The sequence below is a fragment of the Myxocyprinus asiaticus genome, chromosome 15 (assembly GCF_019703515.2).
Source record: "Myxocyprinus asiaticus isolate MX2 ecotype Aquarium Trade chromosome 15, UBuf_Myxa_2, whole genome shotgun sequence".
NCBI lineage: Eukaryota > Metazoa > Chordata > Actinopteri > Cypriniformes > Catostomidae > Myxocyprinus > Myxocyprinus asiaticus.
In genome coordinates, this window is record NC_059358.1 from 11,665,321 (window position 1) to 11,676,020 (window position 10,700).

A 10,700-nucleotide genomic window follows, 5' to 3' on the forward strand; every position below is an offset into this window, starting at 1 on the left:
TGGTGTGACTGGAGGCACATTGTGTCAGCAGCGTGGGAGACCCTGGTTCAGATCCCTTGTTGAAACCAGAAAGTAATCAGGTTTGCATAATCAGTGATGAACGTGATTTGGAGGTTGCATTATTTGCTCTAACATTAAATTTTTACTTCACTGAAAATTTGGGCTGGGGTTACAGTTTATAAAATATGCATTGCTCTTCACTATATTACAGCCTTTAAAGCTGAAAACAATTGGATTCACAACTCACTTTTGGCACCCCTCCGTGAACATTTCAGAGCTCACGTGCGTCCATACGCCCAATAACAGTTACCACTTTGGCCACTGGGGGCAGTGTTTCTCATTTTGGTAAGCACAGACTGATTTCAGTTAGTCAACTTACTGTTTCTGATTTAAAGGAATATTCCAGGTTCAATACAAGTTAAATCGACAGCATTTGTATAATAATTTTGACTCATCCGTCCTTTTCTTAAAAAAAAAAAAAAAATCAAGGTTACAGTGAGGCACTTACAATGAAAGTGAATGGGGCCAATTTTTGGAGGGTATAAAAGGCAGAAATTTGAATCTCACAATTTTATAAAAGTACATTAATTCTTCTGTTAAAACTCATGTATTATTTGAGCTGTAAAGTTGTTTAAATCGCAATTTTTACAGTCATTTAAGGATTTTAGGGTTTGACCTTATATCGTCATGGCAACAAAGCTGTAAAAATGGCTATAACTTTATACAGAAAATGTTAGAAAGTGATTGTTACACTAAAATCATGTTAACACACATACCGTTTATGTCTTGTGCTACTTTTGAAACAGTGAGTATTTTAACATTCAGAAATTGGCCATCATTCACTTCCATTGTAAGAGCCTCACTATAACCCAGATTTTTGCTTTTTTTTTTTTTTTTTTTTTTTAAAGAAAACAAGGGGCAAGTCAAAATGAATTTTTCTCTTTCTCTTTTTTAAATCTTTAAATTATTTACTAAAATATTTGTTTGTTTTTTTACCTCTAGTTTTATACTTAACACACAGTAAGTGATTTATTTTCCCTTTTTCATGTCCTTTTTTATGTGGTTTCTTCTTTATTTGTGAAGAACCGCTGGTTTGTTTATTTTGTTAATTAGCCGTGAGCCAGAGGAATTCTGTGAACAACTGTGCAAGACTTTTTGAAGTGGCTGGAAATGGAAAGGCATTGAAATCTAATGTAATTATTACTGCAATTCATGTCCTCTCTTTCCCTCTATTTCTCTCACACACACACACAGAACACACACTTTCCAAACACAGTTCTGACCTCGGACGATTTCTTGCGCTTTGCTGCAGTGACACTGACACACTAAAAAAAGACTGATCTTTCAAATGAACAAGGTGAAGATTGTAGACACTGGGACAGATGCTAAGAAAACAGATCTCTTATGGTGTGTAGACTCTCTTTTTCTGTATGTGCATATGCTCTACATTTATAAACAAGCCCATATGTGTGAAGAACTATGGATGTAATTAAGTCAACATGTCTTTCACCAAGTTCCATGAGTCACTGAATAAAGGAAGTGTCATGTAACAACTGGCAAATGAGCGGGCACTCGGTCCCCTTTGAGGGGGTTAAAACCACAGGAAGTGCTTAGAAACATCGAGGCTGGAAGCTTGGAAATGACTCCATGCACTGACTCAGTCTAATCCACTCAAAACGGACTTCTCATAAGCTATTTAGGATTTCATCCAGCTCTTTGAGAGCAATTAGGTCACCTTTCAGTGCAAGTGATTTACATTTGGTGAAAGGGCGAATTTAACCAATAACTCTTCAGACTATCCATGGCGACTCACATCCTGTTTTTAAAAAACGTTGTGTTAATGTGTCTTCGGGCACGTTTAAACACGAATAAAGGCTAAAATAAAAAATGCTTGTGTGGGTGTGTATGTTAACAGTGCATCCAGAAAGTATTCACAGCGTTTCACTTTTTCCACATTTTGTTATATTACAGCCTTATTCCAAAACTGATTAAAATTCATTATTTTCCTCAATTCTACAAACAATACCACATAATTACAATGTGAAAGCAGTTTGTTTGAGATCTCTGCAAATTTATAAAAAAAATAAAATTAAAAAAAATAAAAATAAAACACCCCCACACATGTACATAAGTATTCACAGCCTTTGCTCAATACTTTATACAATTACAACCTCAAGTCTTTGAGTATGATGCTACAAGCTGGGCACACCTATTTCTGGGCAGTTTCTCCCATTCTTCTTTGCAGGACCTCAAGCTCCATCAGGTTAGATGGGGAGTGACAGTGCACAGCCATTTTCAGATCTCTCCAGAGATGTTCAATCGGGTTCAAGTCTGGGCTCTGGCTGGGCCACTCAAGGACATTCACAGAGTTGTCCCGGAGCCACTCCTTTGTTATCTTGGCTGTGTACTTGGGGTCATTGTCCTGTTGGAAGATGAACCTTCACCCCAGTCTGAGGTCCAGAACGCTCTGGAGCAGGTTTTCATCAAGGATGTCTCTGAACATTGCTGCATTCATCTTTCCCCTCGATCCTGACTAGTCTCCCAGTTCCTGCTGCTGAAAAACATCCCCAAAGCATGATGCTGCCACCACCATGCTTCACTGTAAGGATGGTATTGGCCAGGTGATGAGTGGTGTCTGGTTTCCTCCGGACGTGATGCTTGCCATTCAGGCCAAAGAGTTCAATCTTTGTTTCTCATGGTCTGAGAGTCCTTCAGGTGCCTTTTGGCAAACTCCAGGCAGGATGTCATGTGCCTTTTACTGAGGAGTGGCTTCTGTCTGGCCACTCTACCATACAGGCCTGATTGGTGGAGTGCTGCAGAGATGGTTGTTCTTCTTGAAGGTTCTCCTCTCTCCACAGAGAAATGCTGGAGCGCTGATAGTGACCATCGGGTTCTTGGTCACCTCCCTGACTAAGGCCCTTCTCCCCCGATCGCTCAGTTTGGCCAGGCGGCCAGCTCTAGGAAGAGTCCTGGTGGTTCCAAACTTCTTCCATTTACGGATGATGGAGGCCACTGTGCTCATTGGGACCTTCAATGCTGTAGAAATTTTTCTGTACCCTTCCCCAGACCTGTGCCTCAACACAATCCTGTCTCAGAGGTCTACAGATAATTCCTTGGACTTCATGGCTTGGTTTGTGCTCTGACATACGCTGTTAACTGTGGGACCTTATATAGACAGGTGTGTGCCTTTCCAAATCATGTCCAATCAACTGAATTTACCACAGGTGGACACCAATCAAGTTGTAGAAACATCTCAAGGATGATCAGTGGAAACAGGATGCACCTGAGCTCAATTTTGAGTGTCATGGCAAAGGTTGTGAGTACATGTGATTTTTTTCCGTTTTTTATTTTTAATACATTTGCAAAGATTTCAAACAAACTTCTTTCACGTTGTCATTATGGGGTATTGTTTGTAGAGTTTTGAGGGAAAATAATGAATTTAATCCATTTTGGAATAAGGCTGTAACATAACAAAATGTAGAAAAAGTGAAGCACTGTGAATACTTTCCGGATGCACTGTATCTGTATGCTGTGACTGTACTCTGTCTTTATATTTATTTTGTTTGTATACACCCTTTTTTGTGTGTTCCTGTGTATATATGAGTTTGACATGATCCAAGTCCTTTGTGCACATTGTGGGGCACATTGCTGAAAAGACCAGCTTAGATTAGCATGAATTACCATTCTGGCTCAGCCTAGTTTTGACCAAGGAAGTTGGTTAACCTAGTTAAGAAGCCTTCTGGAAACAGCATGCCAGCATCCAAAGCACAACTGGTGAAAATTACATGACTGTGGTGACATTTTAGCAAATATTTTGTGGTTCATAATATGTTTAGCATCAATTCCGAAGTGAAATGTCCACTAAGTGGCAATAAAAGCAAGTACAAATTTCTCTCAAACAGATGAGGTTTTTTAGATTAATGACTTGGAGGTTTAAATTGTTTTACACTACCATTTAGGCCAGTCTAGTCTGTAATCTCAAGAGACTAACCATATATATATATATATATGGGGTGTCACAATATACAGATATTGATGATAACCGTGATATTTAAAAAATGGAATATTTATCATGTTAATACTACACATGATATCATAAATAATCCAGCGCCAGTAACTATCTGGTTGACACTCCAACATAGATGGCAGTATCGCATCTTCACACTGGTTGTCACCGGTCATAAAACGGAAGACACAGTAACTACCCTGATAGCACACGTACATCACCTAGATGTCTACTTGATGTCTGTGTTTACATCTGGAAGACATATTAAGGTTATTTGCTCATGTGTAATACATCTATAAGACGTTTCCTCTCAGATGTCAATAAGACATTCAGCAGATGTCTTTAATTCTGATCTTTTTAAGATGTTTAGCAGATGTAAATTAGATTGTGATGCTTTCCAGATGAAAAGATCTAAAACAGATATTTTGTGTGCTATCTGGGTAGATAGCTAGCTACTATCACAGTGTGTAGCTACTACTGCCACACAGAATCATATCAGAGGTGATTACAGACAAAAGAGTCACTCTACCCACACCTGAAAAAGGTTAGCTCACCAGTGTGGGAGTTTTTTTTTTTTGGATTCCGTAAAAAAAAGATGGTGTGATAGACTCCCCAGTCTGCAGGAAGTGCCGATCAACAGTAAGAGCAAAAATGGGCAATACCACCAACCTGTTCACCCACCATCACCTCCATCATCCTGCAAATTTTGCCACGGTAGAGAGTAAGTTGCAGTTAGTTTGCAAGCCCTGAAACTGGAAGTGTTACATTAAGGTCTTAGTTGTGTTGTTAAAGCTAAGTGATCATGGCATTGGACTTGACAGTATTTTCTCTTTCCTGGTTATTTGTTAGACAGCATCGAAGAAGTGAGAAAGAGCCAGGGATTCAGGTCATTTAATGCTGTTTGAGTCAGTGTGTAACCTTTAGGCAGGACACAGGAAGATGATGTAGTGAGAACCCAAGTGCAGTTTATCCACACGTGAGAACAAAACAAATCAAACATAAACAACTTGACTACATTACACAAAACAATACTCAACAAAGGACACTGGCAAACATGAGGGCATAAATACATGGACATGGGCAAACACATGACAATGACAACCAATAACAAGACTAAACTAATAACAAGATAACAAGATACTAAAACATGAACCAATGACACAACAAGACTGTTAACGAGTTAATCAAACAATTAACCAATGAAAACAAGACACATGAACAGGGGAAACACATGACATGAACCAGGAACTAACTTCCAAAATAAAAGACATGAACACAAAACATGAACAAAAAAGCATTTAAATGTGACACAGAGGATAAGAAAAGAAAAGCAGACATGGCTAGTGAATGTCAGGATGAAGCCATCAGTAAATCATTGGCCTACTTCATAGCAAAGGACATGATGTCCTTTAGAATTTTAGAGAGGCCAGGGTTTAAAGCACTGATGAAAACAGTTGCTCCAAAATACAAAATCCCAAGAAGACAACAATTTTCTGACAAAGAAATCCCAAACATGTACTTTTAGTAAAAGCTTACATTGTCAGCTCTTTGGCTGAAGCTGAACACTTTGCATTTACAACTGATCTCTGGACAAGTAATACTGGATACCCCATATGAGCTTAACAGCTCACTTCATCACACCAGCATGGGAAATGAAAGCTGCATGTCTAGAGACTGCTTTTTACCTGATGATTATGTAGGGCTTTACTGGTTGTTTAGATCAGCGTTACTATCAGAAATAATTAATAATTATTTCTGTAGTTATTAATTAATATTTAAATTAATTAATTGGATCTAACTCATTAAAACCTCATATGGGGCTCCAGTAAATGTAGTGTGCTACGTTTAGTAGCAAGTTTGGTTATTAGCAATAATTAATAATTATCAAAGATAGTTACTAATTATTAAAATCAATAGAACATTGATGAGAATCAATGTTAGCTTTTTTAATCCTTTAAAATCAACAATTATCAAAGACAATCGTTAATTGTTAACATCGATGAAACATTAATTAAAATTAACACTAGCTTATTGATCATTCAAATTCAACAATCATCAAAGATAATTATCAATTATCAAAAATCAATAGAATATTAATAAGGATTAACATTGACGGGGCACCACCCTGGAATCAGGGACTAATAACCAAATATTAAAACAGTCTCAATATTAGATTGTTTTCTTAGGAAAATCGACATCCGAAGAATATCGATTTTCGGGAAAAAAACAATGAGTGAAGGTTTGAATCCGAGCACTGACATCCCGTCAGCATGACACAGGCGTATGCAAAACAAACCAAAACACTTCTCTTTGTAATATAAACAAAGTTTATTTATGCAGTAATATCAATTAATAATTAATACAATGCAGTCAATAAACTTCCGACTTACAATTACAAAATAAACAGTGATATGTTTAGATACGGAAATAAAATAATCCTATAACACATAAGGTGTGTGTGTGTGACAGTGTGTGTGTGACAGTGTGTGTGTAATTAGTACGAGAGAGAGAGTGAAGTGACAGCCCTAAAGCTGATTTCGCGATCGTGGAAGAGAAAGCAGCTGTTTAGTTCATCGCTCAGAGACGCGGTGGACGGCTCGTAAACAGTCCCGCGTTATTTGACTCTTTAATGGATGAACTCAGTTGCGGTCTCTTTTGCGATGGCGAAATTTCACAACAATCCAATTTGGTTGGACCACAATACAGCAAAACAAAATCGTGATAATTAATACCCTGAGTATTAATAATGAGCGGACATGGCGGTCCGTAAACTGTACAAGCAAAAACCTTGAAACACAAGAATAACACGCTATAATATTCTATCTCTGCCCAGACGTAAACCTCTTACTTGAATCGCATGAGGACAAAGGTAGAATGTGTTTTCCTCCGTCCTTTAACTCTGACCCGGTTCCTTGAGGCTCGGGTGATGACGGGAGGCCGTTTCCTCGCTCTGTCGGCGGGCGTACCGCTGTTGATTCTCGGCGGGCGGTACGGCTGTTGATTCTCGGCGGGCTGGCGGAAAACTCAGAAATGTCGACTTGATTGAAGATGGAAGAGAAATCTTTAATCTCTTCACTTCTGTAGGCAAACGGATGAAGATGCGAATTGCTCGGCGGTCTCCTTCGGATCCGTTAGAGTGTTCGGTTGAACACAGAGTAATCTCAACTCATCCAGCGAGATGGAGATTGTATGGCTACAGTTTCAAGTCGGACGTTACTTCCTTGTGCCACGAGGTTGCACCTGAGAGCAGCAAAGAGCTACGTCTATATTCGGTGAACAAAGTCGCTGGAAGTAACTCACGAAACATTTCAGGGGTATTTCAACTCCTGATGATGTCATGTTTGAGGGACGTTCTGTTGTGTGCCTCATCCAATAGGAGTTGAGAGTTCGATCCTTTAGTGAGCAAGGCTTCATGGATTTGTAGTCTGTTTTGGACTCCCTTTGTTTGATTTTGGCGCGATTTTTATCAGTAAGATTTACGACATGGAATGTGTGGGGGCTGAGTTAGGTTTTACGACTGTTAGGCCTGCCTTTGTCTTCTATCTGAATACATGAGGTCCAACAACCACACAAGTGAAAACATTAAACAGACATTTGAAAATCTAACTGAAGAGTGGGGAATTGATCAGACAGCAGTTGTACTGTTACTGTTACTGTCAATGCCACCAATATGAAGGCTGCATTCAAATCCCTCCTCCCATCAACCTGAATCAGCTGCTTTGGACATAATTTAAATCTTGCACTTGGAAAGGCCCTGTAGATTGACCAAGTGGATGCTGTTGTGAGGGCTTGCAGGAGTGTCGTCCAAGGATTTAACCACTCATGGAAGAGAAGGAGGGAGCTGGTAAAAAAGCAAACAGAACTAAATCTCCCTCAACATACCTTGATCCAAGATGTTGTGACTAGATGGGGGTCCACGTACAACATGATTTCCAGGAAGGTTTGAATTTCTTGGACATGACAATATCCTGTCCATAGAACTATTCTGTTAGTGTCAAAATAGGCTTACTCAATTTAAAAGGCACTGAGTGCATGAATGTACAATAAATGTAAGAAAACAACATAGATAAATCAATGCATTAGCTTTAGTATTTAGTAAATGTTTCCCTTACCATGCACTTCACATTCACTTACTTGCCTCTCTCTCACTCACTCTCTTTGTTTCTCTCACTTTTTCTCACTATCGCTTTTTCTCACTCTCAGACACACTGCATGCTGCTCAGCAAGCCTGTTGTGTAGATTAGGATTTAGGAACATTTTTCTAACTTAATCTAATATAACGCTTGCAGATTTGTTGAACAGCATACTGCAGTGGCAGCTACACTCATGGGTGACAGAAGGGGTCATACATCTCTACTCTTGAGGACACATGTAAGGTACTGAAGCCACTCAGAACCTTTACTGATTCCCTGGCTGCAGAGACCTGTATCACAATCTCCTCCCAGAGGCCTGTACTTCAGCATCTGACTGAATCCATCTTGGCAGAAGAGGATGATGACAGCAGCCTGGTGAGGAGCATGAAATGTGCCATCTGCAAGGACTTACAAGAGCGGTATGAAGATTCGGATATGGCTACAGGTGAGTAGGCCGGTACCACAAGTTGGTACTTACTCTCCAACCTTTGAATATCATGAAATCCTCAGACTTAACTTGTGTACCCTTTATTTTAATCTTATTCATATTCTTATTTTATTTATTACTACTCTTGAACTTTTTGTGTTTTGTGAGCTCCTGTAATAAGGCAATTTCCCTCTGGGTTCATTTACAATGATGAAATTGGCCTGTGTACTGGATCCGTGGTTGAAATTCATGGAAGAGGCTGAGTCGATCCCTGCAATCAAAAGACAGCTAGAGCAGCAGGTCACACAGGAGTCTTCTGCCAATGACAGTAGCTCTCATTCTCTCTCACAGAAGTCTTCTGCCAGAGTTGAATTTGAAGACGAGGGGACCAGTGTCTCTAGCCCTGAGGCATCAATGGGCTTGCCTGGTATTCTCAAAATGATAACAATGAGAAAACAGCAGGAGAAGGAACAATCAGCAGACATGATGAAACAAACAGCAGTCCTAGAAGTTTCTACATACACATCCATGCCCACCATTCCTGTAGGTAAAGACCCACTGCAATGGTGGAAAGCTAATGAGGAGGAGTTTCCAATGTTGGCAAAACTGGCACGGAAGGTCCTTTGTATTCCTGCCAACAGTGTTGCATCAGAAAGACTTTTCAGTTCTTCGGGGAACATTCAGACAGTGTTCCGCTTCAGCTTGAAATCTAATAAACTAAACATGCTCGTCTTCCTTCATATAAATTTGTCATAGACAGAGAATGTGAAAAATGGAAAGAGGAAAAAATTATGTAAGGACTTGGTCAGTGGACATTAAATCACAGTATCAGAGTGGTTAGTTGTCATCCTGTGGTCTCACATACAAACTCTCTGTCCCCTGCTCCCTGCAAATGATTTTGTTTCAGTTGACATTGTATTGATGGCAGATGTTAGGCCTTGTGGATCTTTTGTTTATCAGTTCATCTGGTTGCCATTAAGTGTAACTGTTCTTTTTGTACGCAAAAAAGATAAAACACACAATAAACAAAGTTAAAGATGAATTTGTGGTGCTTCTTTGACACTTTCAACTTGGATGTGACTCGCATGCTTTTTCGGACTTCCGGTCCTTTGCATCGCAAAAACAACACTCTTTCAGTTGAGCTGCCACGCAATTTGATCACACTTAAACAAGCTTCTAAATGTAGTTCATTGTAGTTCATCAGATGTAGTTCATAAAGAACTTTGTCTCATGTCTGAGAGCGGCAGCACGTCACACAGTTCTGGGAGCACTATTTATGTGTGTTCCTCCTCCCTTATGCCTTTTCTGTGCAGATCTATAAGATATTTTTCAATAGTGTCAATAAACCTGCTCTTCGGCACAATTCAAGTTTGAATTCAACTTATTTGCTCTCCAAACTCTATGCAGGCGTTGGATTTTCTAGACACTGTTATTTCAGGATGACCAGAGCAACATTTCAGATGCGATGATTGGTCGAATCATTCAGTCACATGACTCTTTTTGATACGCATCCTGAATTCCTCATAAATTAAATTAAATTCTAATTTAATTCCGTTTATTCGGTAAATGGGTTTCCATCATAGTTTATGCACATTTCTTGTCGAATTAAAAATTATGCACCTCAAGCGAGGGTATACCTTTTTAATGCTCATTTTGGAGATTTTATTCACATCTTAGTGTTTCCATCCATCAGTTTTTATGCAATATCCCAAAATGCACATAAAAATATGTGGAAGGAAACAAGGATTGCACCTCTAGTGTATATTTCACCAGGAAACTGATTTTTAGAAAAATTAAAATAAAAAATAAAAAATTATTTTTAGAAAGCTTGTTGTGTGTACTGCGGAATACACACAACAAGCTTTCTAAAAATAATTTTGCTAAAATGTTTTTTGAGACCAAGTTGGCTATGCTGGTCTTTTCAGCAGGGCCTGTAAATATTTGGTGATCTAAAATCACCAAAAACGTCTACCAACGGGAGATTCCTTTTACAAAATAATCCCTTGAGTACCATCATCTGTCATCTTTCATAATATGAATGTAAAAGCATGCACAGCAAGAGCCCCTCTTTATCTCTATCCCTCTTTCAATGATGTTATTCTTTCCAAGTGCGTTAGTGTACTCTGCATATCTC

At 39.0% G+C, this 10,700-nt stretch overlaps 1 protein-coding gene across 2 annotated transcripts; it reads left to right on the forward strand.

Moving 5' to 3' along the window:
• The first annotated feature begins 8,188 nt into the window (after positions 1–8,188).
• On the forward strand, positions 8,189–9,556 carry LOC127453498 (E3 SUMO-protein ligase ZBED1-like). 2 transcript variants are annotated; one of them, XM_051719916.1, is made up of 3 exons: positions 8,189–8,377; positions 8,452–8,584; positions 8,918–9,556. In XM_051719916.1, exons 2-3 carry the CDS (start codon positions 8,561–8,563, stop codon positions 9,320–9,322), a joined length of 429 nt encoding a protein of 142 aa, XP_051575876.1. In that variant the 5' UTR covers positions 8,189–8,377; positions 8,452–8,560; the 3' UTR covers positions 9,323–9,556. The 2 variants fall into 2 exon arrangements, with proteins under 2 accessions (XP_051575876.1, XP_051575875.1); XM_051719915.1 differs by having other exon boundaries at positions 8,189–8,584.
• The last annotated feature ends 1,144 nt before the right edge of the window (positions 9,557–10,700 follow it).